Raw genomic sequence first — 15,303 nt, forward strand, 5'->3', positions numbered from 1 at the left:
CTCATCCACATAATGTGTCTTAACTATGCATCTTGGAAAATGTCAGCTAATGTGAATAAGACTGGAGGTGCAGAAGAGGACAGGGGATCTGCTGTGTGTTTCCTTCCTTCTGGAGAACTGGGAAGCAAGAGAACTGCTCCCTGCAGTGCGAGTGCTTCAGAGCAATAAGGAAGCAGCATTAGCAAAGGACACAAAGTCCTTAAGGATTCACTACCGCTTTTCCGCTCTGAGTAATTCCCTGAGAGGGCAAGGAAGGCTGTCATGGGTCCTCTGATTTATGGCTATTCAACGTTTGACCCTTTTTCTGCAGGAGCTGCCACAGCTGCAGTCCTAAACACAATAGCCGGGGAGAGATCTATGGAGAAAGGTTCCTGGGAAAGTAGTTCAACCTCCTTCCTCCCCCTCCTCTCCTCTGGGAGGTTTGTGTTTTGCTTCTGTGTCACATCAGGTGTAGGTAGCTGCTGCCCAGCACAGACAAAACTCAAAGAACAAGTGCAGACTTGGGTTTTTATACCTTCCATGCTCAGACTTGGTAACAAAGCCGCTCTGCCAGTTTGATGCATTCAGGGGGTTTAAAGCAGAAAAAAAGAGAAAAAGGCTGTGCTCTATTGTCTCCGTATTGCACTGCCTCTTTAAAATCAGAAATGCATGGACAGCTTCAAGGTGCCTCCCACTAAGAAAAGGCTTTAGATGCATGCACAGAGACAGCAGAGCCATCCTCCCCTGAGCAGCAGGGCAAACCTGCTTGGGAGAGAAATGATCATTCAGCAAAGCCCTCTGGCTGCTTTCAGTGAGCCTTTCTCTGCTCTGGTCACAGCAGCACATTTGCAGGGGAGAAACTTGGTGGCTATCCCCAGGGTGCCTGAGACCTCCAAGAAGATGAGAGCAACTGCAGGTACAGTTAGCTGATAGTGTTGTGTCAATTTGTAGATGGTTGTGTTGTCTGTATTTATTTTAAAGCTCTCTCTTGGTATTTTGCAGGGAAACCTGTCTGAAACAGATGCTGCACCTTGCTTTGACCAACATATAGATTTTGCATCCAAGTATTTATTTAGTACTTCTCTTAAATGAATGTTCACATTTCCAGGCAGCTGTGGGGATGCCTTGTAAGGCAGTCAATTGTTTGAACTGTTACTGAGTTTCAGGCTTTGGCTTTCTATTATTCTGTTGTTCTGCAACTCTCAGTTTGAAAAGCAATGTGGAGACAGAAGTTGTACAAGAGAGTTTCTCTCAGAAATTTATTAAGTGTTGGTACATCAGGGGCTGAGGGTGGCTCCAGGGAAAGAAGGATGCAATAGCTCCACTATGCAGATTGTCCTTTGTAGCCATGATGGGCGTTGTTCAATAGCATTTGACACCCGGAAGACCCACTGTCTCAAAGCAGAAAAAGTCATAACGCCCCGTAATTCCCTTCTGGGATGGGTTGGGACTGTCCCGACAGCTGGGATTCTGGTGTGAGGATTCCCAAATGTGGCATGGGAAGATCCAAGAAGTTAGCCCTCCCAGCATTTTGATACAAAGTAGAGGCAAAATTAGGGAGCAGATTAGATCTTTTTCTTTCCTCAGTGTGGAAAATAAATCAATTTTTAACATTTGGTACAACCGGCAGTACAAAGAGGGGAACCTGCTTCTCCTCATTCTCAAAAATGCATGGCGCTTTGCCTTGCCTAAGGAAGATTTTCCCTTTCACCTCAAGAGCTTGTTTGTCGAAGCATTCTCCTTGTGAATGGCAGATCCGCCTTCACCGCAAAGCCCTACAAGCTGGGTCACGGGGCAAAATCTTGCCTATGCAAATTGTCAGAGCTCCACTGGTTTAAGAGAAACAATAATAGATTAAGCTGGCTGAAGATTTCATCCCCCTACTCAGTTAATGGCTGCCAAAAGGAAAGTGCTGGCTTCACTGTTTTCTTGGGTCTTGGCAACTCTTGCTTAATTAAGAAATGTACTTAGAAGCCAGGACATCAGTTGTCTTTTCATTCTCACCTATCACATCGCTCTGACCGAGACACCTAGAATAAAGCAAAAACTTTGTCCAAAAGGCACATCAGGTACTTTTCAGCAAATTGAGGTGTCATCTCATTTTAGTTTTTTTACCTTGCCATAAGCATGACAGCCTGTGGGCCTGAAGTCTGGCAAAGGTTTAAACTGGATTTTACACCCCTCCTAGATTGTCACTTCGCTGTGTGCTGAAAACAAAATTTCATCACTGGTAAATAAAACTGCTGGGTGTAACAACCAGTGTATTATGCAACTCAAGGGATTTTATGATAACAGAAGCATCCTTTCACAGTGCATTTCTTCCCACTGCGCACAGCCAGGCTGTGGGGCAGTAAGGTGGCTATTGCTTTCCCTCAAGCACATTATTTTTTCTGTTATTTCCTCTCCAGAAATATTCTCCTCTTTTTGTTCCCACAGAAGGAGATAAGTGAGGCTGTTGCTCTATAATATTATGGGGACAAAGACAAGGTGACTCACCGCTCAGAAGGAAGCTCTAGATGAGGTCTCTCGCCTGCCACGCCTTGTAATTCTAACACGAAACCAAGGGCCAGCCAAGCCACGTGTCAAAACAAGACAGACATGACCATGGAGCAAGCTGAACATAAAACAAATGCTACTGTCAACCTCAACTTTGCAGCAATTTACAATCTCCACGATGGGGATTTAACTGTCTTGCGAAACTTCTCTTTCCCTTTCAATTTCAGTTACAGCGATTATGACCTGCCACTGGACAGTGAAGATGACGTGACCAAAACCCGCACCTTCTTTGCAGCCAAGATTGTGATTGGGGTGGCTCTGGTTGGCATCATGTTGGTTTGTGGCATCGGCAATTTCATCTTCATTGCTGCTCTCACCCGCTACAAGAAGCTGCGAAACCTCACCAACCTGCTGATTGCCAACCTGGCCATCTCAGACTTCATCGTGGCCATTGTGTGCTGCCCCTTTGAGATGGACTACTACGTGGTGCGGCAGCTGTCCTGGGAGCACGGCCACGTCCTCTGTGCCTCAGTCAACTACCTTCGGACCGTCTCCCTCTATGTTTCTACCAATGCTCTCCTGGCTATAGCTGTTGACAGGTAAGTAGGGTGCTATGACTACGCAAGTAGATGGCCAGAGCTTCTGAGGTTGGCTGTCCAGATCTCTAGGTTTTGAACATACTCAGCTGTTCTGCAGGATTTGCTGATGTCCAGGTAGGTACTACGCAGACCTGGATATCTTGTTTCATAAAAAATTTAATCACGTGAGGTCACGACTTTACCCCAGAGAAAACTCAGTGGAAATGTCTTGATTGGATTTTTCAGGTGGAAAGTATGTTGATTTATTAGAACAATTTTTTTTCTCATAAAAAAAAAGCGTAGGAGAGGATTTATGAAATAAGGGAAAGAGGCGAAAGAGAGAGACAAATCAGAAACACCCAGACATGAGGGTGTTCATCAGCACTATATAACTGTGATCCAAACCATACATCTCTAAGGAACTTTCACTACTAGCCTACACAGCTTTTCTGAATCTAACCTTTTCTATAAACAGTGAAATACCCTTCAGCAACAGAAATAGTTGATTAATGATATAGAATTTGACAGGTGAGTTTCCAACAAGGAGGATATTTATTTCTGCCTCTAAGGTATTCTCCCCAGTTTTTATTTTGGTGTGAGAGTAAAAGGTAAGACTTCTGCAAAGTAGAGTTCTTACTCTCTGTCATGCTGTACTGAGAAAACCCAACAATTATTAAATTAACCATTTGAGAGTACCGATATCGTAGCTGGATGCTCCAGTCCAGAAGTGGATGTTCAGTGAGCATGGCCAGCACTCTACTCTTCATTAAGATGCTTTCTTATACTCTCCTCTCTCTTTATATGCCTCTCTGAGGATGGCACAGCTGCAAGCCAGGAAAAAGCCACAGGTCATTTATGGCACCCATATTTATGACACTGTCCAGAAAATGATAAAATGCTACACCAACCCAGTTTAGCTGAGATTTTCCTACAGCCTTCATAATGGGGTAAGCAGAACATAATGATACCCACCTGTTATTCTACCTGCTTTATACTGCAGTCCTGAGATATTTCTGTGGCTGCCTCTCACCCCAGGAATTTTAACAATATAGTTTAATTATATGCTTTCTTAAGACTCCTGGTCTCTTAGCCTTGTGCACCACAGACTCTGACGGACCTAGGCACTGAGGATCAGCTTCATGCTGACATAAGTCTGACACAACTAACTCACAAAAAGCCAGAGACCCGCAGGGTAAACTATAGAAAGACCATCACAAGAAATCGTCCTTTGTGTACAGACACCCCCTGCATATACACACTGTATGATTCCCACTCCCTCTTCCCCTTTTTTCCCAATTTCTCTCATGTGCCATTTTACGCTCCAGTCTAATGTTGCATAGTTTTTGGTACCTGATTCAAAAGGCAGCTCAGGAGCAGTCAACCCTGCTGATGGTTGTATAGGTAACAGCTCCATGCACAGCTGCTTCAGCTGTGATTGACGTCAACAGAAGTCTGTGGACAGACTCTGGGGAAGTTCAGAGATGGTGCCTGGTGTAGGGAAAGGACAAACACCTCCTATGAAACAACTCCTTAACAAGTATCTAACAAATAACCTTTAAGCAGCAACTGAAGATTCAGGGTTAAGCATATAACACTATCATGTATGCATTACCATTTTCTATTACTTTTTCAACTTCTAAAAAACTTTCTTGGAAAGCTCTGCTAGTACATCCCAGGTTGATGAAGTAACATGGGTCATTGAGCTCTTATGCCTGCTAAGAAATCAGAAGATTCCTAGCATATTTCCTCAGGCATTTTTAAAAACAATCCTGGAAACAATTAACCACTGAAGTCTGTTGTAAGAACACAGTGTTTTGGGTTCACTGAGTTTTGGTTGTTGGTTTGTGGGGTTTTTTTGTGAGCTTTTGATTTAGTAAACAGAGAAAAATCTCATTCATTTAACAATCAACAATTCCATGTTGGTTATGTCATGTAGGTTGTTGACTTCTGCCTCTAAAAAAGAATAGGCTCCTAGCAACAGCTTCATGTTTAGTTCATTTAAAAGGGCTCACTTGTGTAAAGAGGGTAAGCCCGTCCCACAGGATTCCCTTCAGGTAGGGTTCTCTTCCATCTTCCTTGATGTCTATTCACATGAAATTAGGGATTTCACATATTTAAGGCCACATCTACAGTAGAAAATAATGCAATGTGAAAGGAGAGGATCTGAAGAGCAAAAGTTCATGCTAAGGGCCCAATATTCATGCTGCAAATATTCTGGGGGATTTAGCTTTAGTTGGGTCCCCTGGACTGAATGCCCATGAGCACTTGGTGTGTTCTATGTACACTTTTGGAGCGTACCTTCCAGGGCAGCTTCATCTGAACTGTGTTCGTGAGCTCCAGGACCACTCCGCAGTCACAGCCCAAGTGTGGTAAGCAATGACAATCAGGAAATCCAGCACAAAAACTCCCTCCTGACTCTCTTGTAGAGATTTACACCATGCAGCCAAATGTTTTGCTGAGCAGATAGGCATACTTACGAATGCATACACATACATTATCCCACAACCTTGTTTCCATAGGACCCAATCTAAAAATATTCATTTATCAGCTCCACAATGAGGCTGATATAATTCTGCTGTCCCTTGACATCCAGCCTGCACTGTTAAGAGCGATGAACAATTCATCTGCTTCCAAGATCTGGCTGATGAAATGTGCCGCTGATTTTCCATTTTATTTTAGAATTAATATATCCTGTGGATGCTATCTATGTATAGAATATATACAGATAGAAAAGCCTTTAAATGAATGAGAAATTCCATTTTTTTGTAACAATCCTTTGTGTCAAATATAATTGTGCTGGCAACTCTGGAGAGTCTTTGATAAAAATCTCCTTTTAAGAGAAATATCATAATCTTTCTGGGACAGTGTACTCTAACGTAAGCTCTTCTTACATCTATAGCTTCTTAAAAAATCAACACCCCCAAATTCCAACCAAAAAAATACCCCAGAGTGAATGCCATTGTCCTAGCTCCTTTTTAACTGATTTGAGGGCAACTGATGAACCTTGCAAGTAATGTACTTCCATTTCTCCACACTTCTTTGTGAAACACTGCAGTACACCTTGCAGCTTTACAGTCATAAGGAGTGCAACACCTAACTCAGGTTTTATGGTTTGGCATGTTACTTAACACAGCATATTTAAGATTAATTAGCAATAGTCACCTCCAGCAGAAGGCACAAAAATTTGCATGGACAGAAAATGGATACACAGCCCTTTGTTGGTGGCTTGAAAACACGCTCACCTGTAACCATTCATTAGCATCAGCTTCAACTTTTTGTATCCCATGGAAAAAATATGAAAATAATAAAAACATTGTTACATATATTTGACCTGCTTGGTAAAAATATGTGTATTTAAATAGTTCTATGCCCAGGGAAACCTTTTTCCTGCTTCTGCATGTTTGCCTTTTTACCTGCACCTGACTAGGCATATATTATTGCATGTTTCAAACTCCTGCTTGAACATGCACTATCCAGCAAAGAGTCCCCATGTACTATATCATGGTATGTCCTGAGTATGACATCACCTGTGTATTGTGCTAGGTCCTGCAAACATATTTGTCAGTAATAGGAATATTCCCTCTCTTTCTCCTCTTCCTATCTTTTCCATAACTCCCAGATATGTAATCCGTGTTAAAAAGGAAAGTTTGTGATAAAAATTGTAACTCTTTCTGATCTTATGAACAGGTAGGAGTTTTAAGACTCAGGTCTTAAAACCATCCTCAGACACCCTAACATACACTGAGATTTTCAGATTGTCAGGTACCCACTGTCCTAACAAACCACTCAGCCACTGGCTCCAGAGTTTCTAGAACCAGGAACTGATTCTTAGACATAAGAACCTTGCTTTAGGCTGCCACATCTGAAAATTTTCTTAACTCTCCTCACAGGCAAATTTGTCAGGCTTTCTCCTTAAGAATGACAGCAGTTTCCTTCTGCCTAATTCTGTCCACTTCTGTTTTGAAATGCGTTCTGACTAAGAGTGTTTTCAGACTTCATTTTAAATGAATTTATCTGTTCCAGGTACCTGGCCATTGTTCATCCACTGAAACCACGAATGAATTATCAAACAGCAACCTTCCTAATCGCCTTGGTCTGGATCATCTCCATACTTGTAGCTATCCCATCTGCCTACTTTACTACTGAAACAGTGTTATTCATAGTGAAGAACCAGGAAAAAATTTTCTGTGGTCAAATTTGGCCAGTTGACCAGCAGATGTACTACAGATCGTATTTTCTCTTCATCTTTGGCATCGAATTTGTTGCGCCTGTTGTTACGATGGCCTTGTGTTATGCCAGGATCTCTCGGGAACTTTGGTTTAAAACTGTACCAGGATTTCAAACGGAACAGATCAGGAAGAGGCTTCGATGCAGAAGAAAAACTGTTATGGTACTGATGTGCATCCTGACTGCCTATGTTCTCTGCTGGTCACCTTTCTATGGGTTCACAATTGTCCGTGACTTTTTCCCCACCATCTTTGTGAAAGAGAAGCATTATCTTACTGCTTTTTACATAGTTGAATGTATTGCTATGAGCAACAGCATGATAAACACCATGTGTTTTGTAACTGTAAAAAACAACACCATGAAGTATTTCAAGAAGATCATGTTGCTCAGATGGAGATCAACATATAACGGAAGCAAATCTAGCACAGATTTAGACCTGAGAACAAGTGCAATGCCAGTCACAGAGGAGGTAGACTGCATAAAACTGAAATAAATTTTCTGAAGTTCTAATCTCACATATTTTGGAAAGGGGGTAAAGAGGAAATAATGCCTCCTCAGAAGCTTCTCCCTTGTCTATAGGAATATCCACCGCTGGGCAGAGTCCTTGAAAAGCAGCCTACTACATGTTTCCACCAGAACTCTTTTCACTGGACTGCTGTATAATCCCATAACTCAGACCGATGCTGTGCTTCAGGTCACAATATGTAAATACGGGATGTAGACCCTCATTTTGGAGTTGTTTAAAATTTAAGATGAACAAAAAAGTCTATGAATGCATTAAAATATATTACAGTGATGGAAGAATTGATTGCTGATCCTAAAAATGATGATGCTTTTTTTCTTCTTAAAAGGAATTTCTTTGATCTTATCATTTGTACCTTTAAGCTATTCCGTGTCCTTTTCCTTCTGCTCACAAGATATAGGATGGCAAAAATGCCCATTTTCCTTCGTGTCACACTTCATCCTCTCAGTTTACTCCTCATGATGAAGCTCCTTGAAGTCTACAGACTACCAGCTTTCTATTGTACAATGTGCAGCACGCTCTTTTGAAAGAAAGACACATTCTCTACAAAGCTAAATACTGCTTCACAATCTAGTGAAAACCTCAAGTCTCTTCCTGTGACACCTTGTTTAAGAGTATTTTATCAACATTCCACTCTGTAGTTTTATGTAGAATGGTACTCTGTTTATTGTATTTGGAAATGTCACAGCTACATATTGAAGGGAGCTGTTCCCTTCTCTTATCTCCAGGCACCCTGTGGCCATATTATGCTGCTTTGAGTCACGGAGCTCTTCACAGAATCAATCACTAAATCATAGAGGTGGGCAACATTTCCAGATTATCTAGTTCACCCCTCTGATCAAGCAGGGTCAACTAGAACATGTTGCCCAGGATAGTGTCTAGCTGGGCTTTGACTGACTCCAGGGATGGAGACTGCACAGGCTCACTGGACCACCTGTTCCAGTGTTCAACAGCGCTCACAGTAAAAAAAGTGTTTTCTTATGTTCAGACAGAATTTCATGTGTTTCAACCTGTTTTTCAGCGGGACCCAAGTAAAATTATAGCATGCTAGTGGGAAAAAATCCACTCTGCTGAACCAGGCCTAGACATCTTACCAAGTCTGTATACACCTTCAAAATAAAATACAAATAGGGCCAAATTAGCATAAGGATCTTGAGACAATCTGTCTTTCTGCAAGCAGTGGAGAGACAGACTCTTGGCTGCAGCGAGCCAGTCACTGTTTGAGTTGAGTAGGTCATTATCTGGTCAAATGTGAGGCAACAACTCAAGATGAATTCTGCATTGCCTCCAACAGTGCTGTTTCTACTGTTCTGATTTTGTGCAACTCCAGGACAGGTGTTTTCGTAACTGATAAGCATGATAAAGCAGGTGATGTAGCAGTAATACCTACTCATTTAAACTACACATAAGATAACATGAACTTTTGTGTATTCTTTTGTGTATTGAAATAAAGTCTTTCCTATTGTGATGACAAATGCTTCTTTCTGTTTTAAAGTATGTAGTACCACCCAGTTTTGGAGGAAATAGCTTTTGTAAATAATGTCTATTTGTGAATTTAAAGTGAGCAGCAAATCCTGCTAATAAAACAGTAAATATGGAGTCAGTACCAGCATTGTGAATTATTTTTTATATTCTTCCCTTAACCATAATTTTCCTACACAAGTGACTAATGTGAATTATCCCATTTCTGCTACAGAAAAACTACCAAGCTGACCAATTAAATCTAATGGCAAAAGGATATTCAAATCCATTAAAGTGCTTAAATGCTCTCATCATTAGCTGCTCTTAAAAAATACACATTGGAGAGGATCTCATAATTTGCTGTGTTAGGCAAAACAATTACTGAAATCATTCTTCAAAATGATGTTTTTTAATAGGGATAAGTACTAAATCTATTTGTTTCCCAGCCTGCCAAAGAAGTTTAAAGGACCGGAGAGTTGCAGTATTTTATCAAGAGGCTTAATCCTGTAATTTCTCCTGAAATCTCACGGTTTCTTCTGAAACTATGCACCCATATTTATCTCCTGAAACCTGTATTAGTTACTGGAGATTAGCTAGCAATCCTACTTGTTATCCAAGTGCCCTGATGCTCCTTCCATCTGTTATTACTAGACTTCTCTTGGTGCAACAGACCCAAACAACCAACAACTTTCCACACCTGGAAATCCACCTCAGGCTGAGTTATCGAAAAAACAAAGCTCAACCCCCACCAAGTGATATAGTACCAAGCAAAAACTAGGGGAAAGAATTGCTTTCAAATTCTAGAAATCACTTTAAGAGCTTCAAGAAGAGCTCTTCTGGCCCAGCCTGCAGAGTGTTCTAGGCCACCACCACATCCCTCTCTCCCTGTGAGGGGCAGCAAAGCAGCAGCTGCCACAGCCCCTGCTGTGGATTTAGGTTTTGGAGTCTGCAACATTGCTGCATTTTGACATTTTGAGGTTTTTCCAGCTGCCAAGCAGTGTTCCAGCCTGAACCACTGGATAGGGCAGGAGAAAAAGCTGTGCTTTGCCCCCCACTGCATTTGTTGTGAACAGCATCCCCAGAAAGAGAGGGATTCCCGCTGCGGAAGGACAACCCTTCCCTGATGGGAGCAGCCGAGCAGTCACAGCCCCCTTAGTTTGTGTCCAGCTCCAAACACCCCAAAACTGGTCACAGGTTCCACTTTCAGGGACCAATGTCTGCTCCTAACCAAGCTGCAGTGCCCAGGGGCCCAGGGCAGCAAGCCCACCGGCCTGGCCTGGCGACAGAAGCCCACTGAGCTTTCTTGACCCCACAGAGCTCATTTCATGTAGGGAGCGAGAGGGTACGGCCCCTCCATCAACCAGGGCCTGCCTCCCAACCCTGGCTGCACTTCAATGTAGAATTTAAGACTCATAAAGTCACATCAAAGCTCCCTTGAAGCACAGCAGCATGCAGCCATGACAGGCCCTGGGCCAAGCGGCTCCCTCAGGCGGGGGGAGCAGGCAGGCCACGGTCTGACCAGAGCAGCCAAGGGAGAGGGCCAGACCCCAGGCTCCCTGTAGCTTAAGGGAGTTGTGCAAGGGGAAAAAGAAAGACAGAAAGTTTTTTTTGTAGCCACACAGCTGAGGCTAGGGAGTGTGCATTCCAACAGGTGCTCTGGGGCTGCCCAGCTGCCTCCTGCCCAGCCCTTCCCTGCAGGAACACCCCCACCTACACAGAGCCATGTGGTGAGGGAAGCCTATGGGGACTGCACCTGCCTGGTGCTCTGCTGCAAGAGCCGTGCTTAAACACAGAAAGGGCAGCACAGGCCGGGAGGAAGGCAGCAGCTGTCATGGAGGACAGGCAGCCCCTTCCCACACAAGCTGTTACCCAGCAGAGCACAGTGAGCCCCCCGGCTGCCCACGGTGGGCTCCAGGACATGGCAGCCATACGGGCTATGCCAAGGATGAGGGATGCCTGAGGTGAAGCACCCTTCTAAGAGCTGGTAACAGGGTTTGGATAACCACACAGCAAATAAGCCAGATGCCACCGTGACTCCGTTGTGGCTGGCTCCGATTTCTATCGCCAAAACCAAAAATGTCGTGCTCTGGTGCTGGATTCCTGTTCAGCCGTCCGCTGCAGCACAGCTCCCAAAGCCAGAGGCTCGTTTCCCCCTGGATATCCTGGATATCCTCCAGGGATAACTGGAGGTAAAATCCAGTCTCCGCTCCCCCACGCTGGCTCGCTGAAAAAAACCCACCAAACACAGGTGTAAATGAAAAATAAAATGGCGACCCCACGTGGCTATGAGAGGAATTAAGAGAAGTAAAAGCAGTCATTCTCAGCAAGGGGCACTAAGAAAACAAAGCACTTATTTTAATAAAGCAACAGCAGGAAAAGAAACTCCAGGCATTGCCCCGCTACGAAAGGAGTGCCTGCAAGACCCAGGCCAGGGTGGGTCACGATAGCCTGGGCATGAATTTTCCCTGAGGAACGCCTGCCCGGTCAGGAGCCCAGACTTCACGCTCCTCCCCGGAGCCCGGCAGCCTTTCCCGTGGCAACAGCACCCTCCAGCTGCTGCCTCCGCGGCCCGGCACGGCACGGCCCGGCACGGCACGGCCCGGCACGGCCCGGCACGGCCCGGCACGGCCCGGCACGGCCCGGCACGGCCCGGCACGGCCCGGCACGGCCCGGCACGGCCCGGCACGGCCCGGCACGGCCCCGCCCGCCGAACCGCACCGCCCGCCCCCGCGCTCCCGCCCCCGCCAGCAGCAGAGGGTGATGTCGAAGGGAAACGGAAACGTGGTCACAAATGGCAGTTCTGCCCGCACGGAGCTGGAGGGGCGCGTTAAGAAAAACAAAGTGCTCTTTCTTAAGGGCAGTGACACAGGAGTAAATCACAAGAAGCCTTCAGTAACGAGGCGGTGCGTTTGCAGACAGAAAGCACCACAGCAGGGAGTGATGCCAGCAGCTTACAGCAGTGCCGGAATCCACTGGGCTACAGAAAGGTGCCGATGGAGTGGGAGCATCCAGCAGCTACAGAAGCTGTACTGCAAGGCTAAAAACATCGCTCCTGCTTTATAGGAGAGGTATGGTGCTATAAACATTCAGTACCCTATAAAAGGTGTATGGAAGAAAGCATAAATTTTCTTTAACGAGGTCCTGAAGACTTCCTCATGAATACCATGTGCAAGGGTGAAGTTAGGAAGCATAACAAAGATTAAAGGTCAGCTCACTGTACGGTAGGTAAAGGAAGATCAGCATCTGAACAGCTGTTAGAAAAAAGGTTTACTAAAACATAACATTTTTGGTTCTTATGTAAGAAATTAATTACACTTGTGACAAATTATCTTGTTAAGAGTTTACCTGTAAATCAAGCTGTACTACATAGATTTTTTTATTCAATGCTATTTTATAGGAACCACTATGGCTTGTACTGTAAGTTGCTCCGTATACTCATAGTTTCTATTATATACTGATTTAAAATTGAGTATTTTAACATACAACCTGGAACGATCTTGGAGGTAAATGACACTTCACACTAATCCCACCTGGTACGGCTTCTCCTTCTCCCCGTTCCAGGCGGCTTTGAGGGATTCTTTGCACACAAGGATCACCAAGCCTCTGCACAGTATCTCATCATTAAATAACTCTTCTCTGAGCCGATCTGACCATACACCAGCAAAGTACTTGCCAGGCATTCTCGAGCACTCTTTTACCAAGATCGTGAGACCTCTCCCTAGAAAACAGCCAAGTGCATCCTGTTCATGGGTAAGCAAGCAAATGCATACACAAGCACTGCTGTTCAGTTGGAGTGTCCCCACCAATAGTTTCAATTTGCAATCAAGATTTGCAAACACACTTACGAGTAATACCGAGTTCCAGGATGACAGAAATGTAGACGAAGTCTACATGCTCCAAACCAGTGAACCGAAATGCCAGTCATTTGCATTTCAATTACATAAACGTTAATAATGGGAGATAAATGAACCGACCAGTCTACAATTGTCTATTAGCTAAAACTGCTTTTAGTTGATTCTTCGAAGAAAATCTTACCTGTCCTGTGTACCTCTTGGATCCTGTTGAGATGAGGATACCATTCTCGTCCTTTAAGAAGCCACTGTGAGACCGACAGGCCAGATCAAAAGTGCCATGCCCTGGATTCCTAAGGTCATAGATATCTGCGCTGTTGGCGTTCACAGAAATCACACCCTACTTCCTGCATCCTTCTCTCTGTGTATTAAAATTACAATTGTGCTATCAAAATACAAGCAATCAGTCATTTGCTAATAATTCGTTTTTGGTCTGGATTTAAACCAAGTTCAACAGCAATGCACGCCACACCAATGACTGCTGTGGGATAAGCCTGCTCTCAGATCGCATTAGGTGACACGCAGCCAAGGAGGGACCTGAACAAACGGACACATCAGTAACCATTACATGTATTTTTCCCCTCTACCTCACATATTGGTGATCCACACAGCACAGTGCACTGGAAAATGTATTTTATTTTAGGAACAGCTTTCATTCAAAATGAAACACAGTACATTTATCTCCAAGCATATCAAAGAGACTCATTATCTTGACTAATTTGGTGAAAAAATGCATTTCTGGAATGGAAACCTGGAAGTTTTGCACAGAAGACAAACAGTACAAAAAAATTAGAATTCTATTATTTCGTAGTAGTTTCGGATTGGCCTAGACTAATAGGTCACAAGCATTGCCTAACAACTCACAAGAACCTATGGTTTGGCTTCTGCCTGTATCTTGCTTTTCCCCATCAGAAATCAACAAGCAAGCTATTTATGATTAGTTACATGGGAACTGATGAAATTGCAGCAAATGAATCTGTTGTGCTGACAGCCCTGAGAGTAGTCTTCCACAAGAGGAAGTTCTGATGGGGGATTAAATTAGTTATCTGCAGCCTTATTTGCACACTGGGCATGTACAAATATTAAGGCAAATAAACCAAGTCAACATGAATCAGTTAACACTTTAAGCACCAAGTAGCTATCACAAGTAAAATAGATTTGCTTTAATCCTCCTTCATGTTATAAACTGGAATGAACACTTACATCAGCCTTGGCTTCTAAACATTTGAAGAAAAAGCCTTGTGAGTATTTGCATTAACTCTCTGAGTAACTCAGGGAACCATTTCTACTAAAACGTTCATTCTCTTGACAAATTCCCTTCTAACAACAGCCCTTAATCTTATTAATATTCATTCTCCCTTCACTAATATCTCCTACTATGTTTCCGGGAAATAAAATCTGCCATTATGCCTATTTTTGTTCTTTCTGAAAGGTGAGTGTCTGCTATCCCAAGGCAGTCAACCTTCCAGTGGAATCTCCTCTGGGATTACAGCCCTGAAAGGTACAAATGCACAATTTAGCTTCAGCTTTTAGCTGTCTGACATTAGATCAAAGCAGATGCATCAAAACACTCCTGAGAAATTCCAGCTTTTCTTTAGGGGGAGAAAAACACACACCCCTCAAGCAACTAAATTTCCTATAGAAAAACTTCAAAATTGCTCTATTTAGTGATGAACTATACCGAGTAGCTCCTGGGAAATTCACATCTCGGTCAAAGAGAATTGCAGCTCTATGCCCCTACAGCCTTACACATGCATCCACTACAATGCATCCCCCCTTCTTTCACAGCCCCTTGTCCCCTTCTCTGGCACCAGGATTATCATCTTCCTCTCAGATACATGTGCAAACACCTGCAATTCTATTAAGACTCCCAGCCAGCTCAGCCACTCACCCCGAAGCCATTTTAATCTTTTAAAAAGGCAGGTTCCTTCCCCAATTCATCCGCTTAAGCAGCATGCCCATGCACTGGATCCTTCCCACCCTTCCTGAAATGATCTTTTCCACTCCATCCTTCACACGTTTGTAGCAAGCCTACACAAAAGAACACCCATGTAAAAATGTATTTTCTCCACTTCAATATAAACCCATCCTTAAGTTGCCATCGTAACACTCTTAGCTAGCTTCTTTTCCTTTTCTCGGGCTCTAAATAATAATTCATAGTGCCCATTTGCCCCTCTGTTTCCTTCTA

The 15,303-nt window shown here is 43.7% G+C and overlaps 1 protein-coding gene across 1 annotated transcript; it reads left to right on the forward strand.

Annotated features, from left to right (window-relative positions):
- The first annotated feature begins 735 nt into the window (after window positions 1-735).
- On the forward strand, window positions 736-9,409 carry LOC121096473 (prokineticin receptor 2). Its single transcript, XM_040612429.1, has 3 exons — window positions 736-895; window positions 2,416-3,074; window positions 7,077-9,409. The coding sequence occupies exons 2-3, from the start codon at window positions 2,578-2,580 to the stop codon at window positions 7,771-7,773; spliced, it is 1,194 nt and encodes a 397-aa protein (XP_040468363.1). The 5' UTR covers window positions 736-895; window positions 2,416-2,577; the 3' UTR covers window positions 7,774-9,409.
- Window positions 9,410-15,303: the final 5,894 nt, after the last annotated feature.

Source organism: Falco naumanni, chromosome 12, assembly GCF_017639655.2.
Source record: "Falco naumanni isolate bFalNau1 chromosome 12, bFalNau1.pat, whole genome shotgun sequence".
NCBI classification, from domain to species: Eukaryota; Metazoa; Chordata; class Aves; order Falconiformes; family Falconidae; genus Falco; species Falco naumanni.

What these genes read in the sequence shown, in the direction of transcription:
- LOC121096473 (XM_040612429.1), top strand. Translation starts at nt 2,578, where the DNA reads ATGACCATGGAGCAAGCTGAACATAAAACAAATGCTACTGTCAACCTC. An exon ending in CTGGCTATAGCTGTTGACAG is followed by an intron (nt 3,075 to 7,076) that starts GTAAGTAGGGTG and finishes TATCTGTTCCAG; the next exon opens with GTACCTGGCCATTGTTCATC.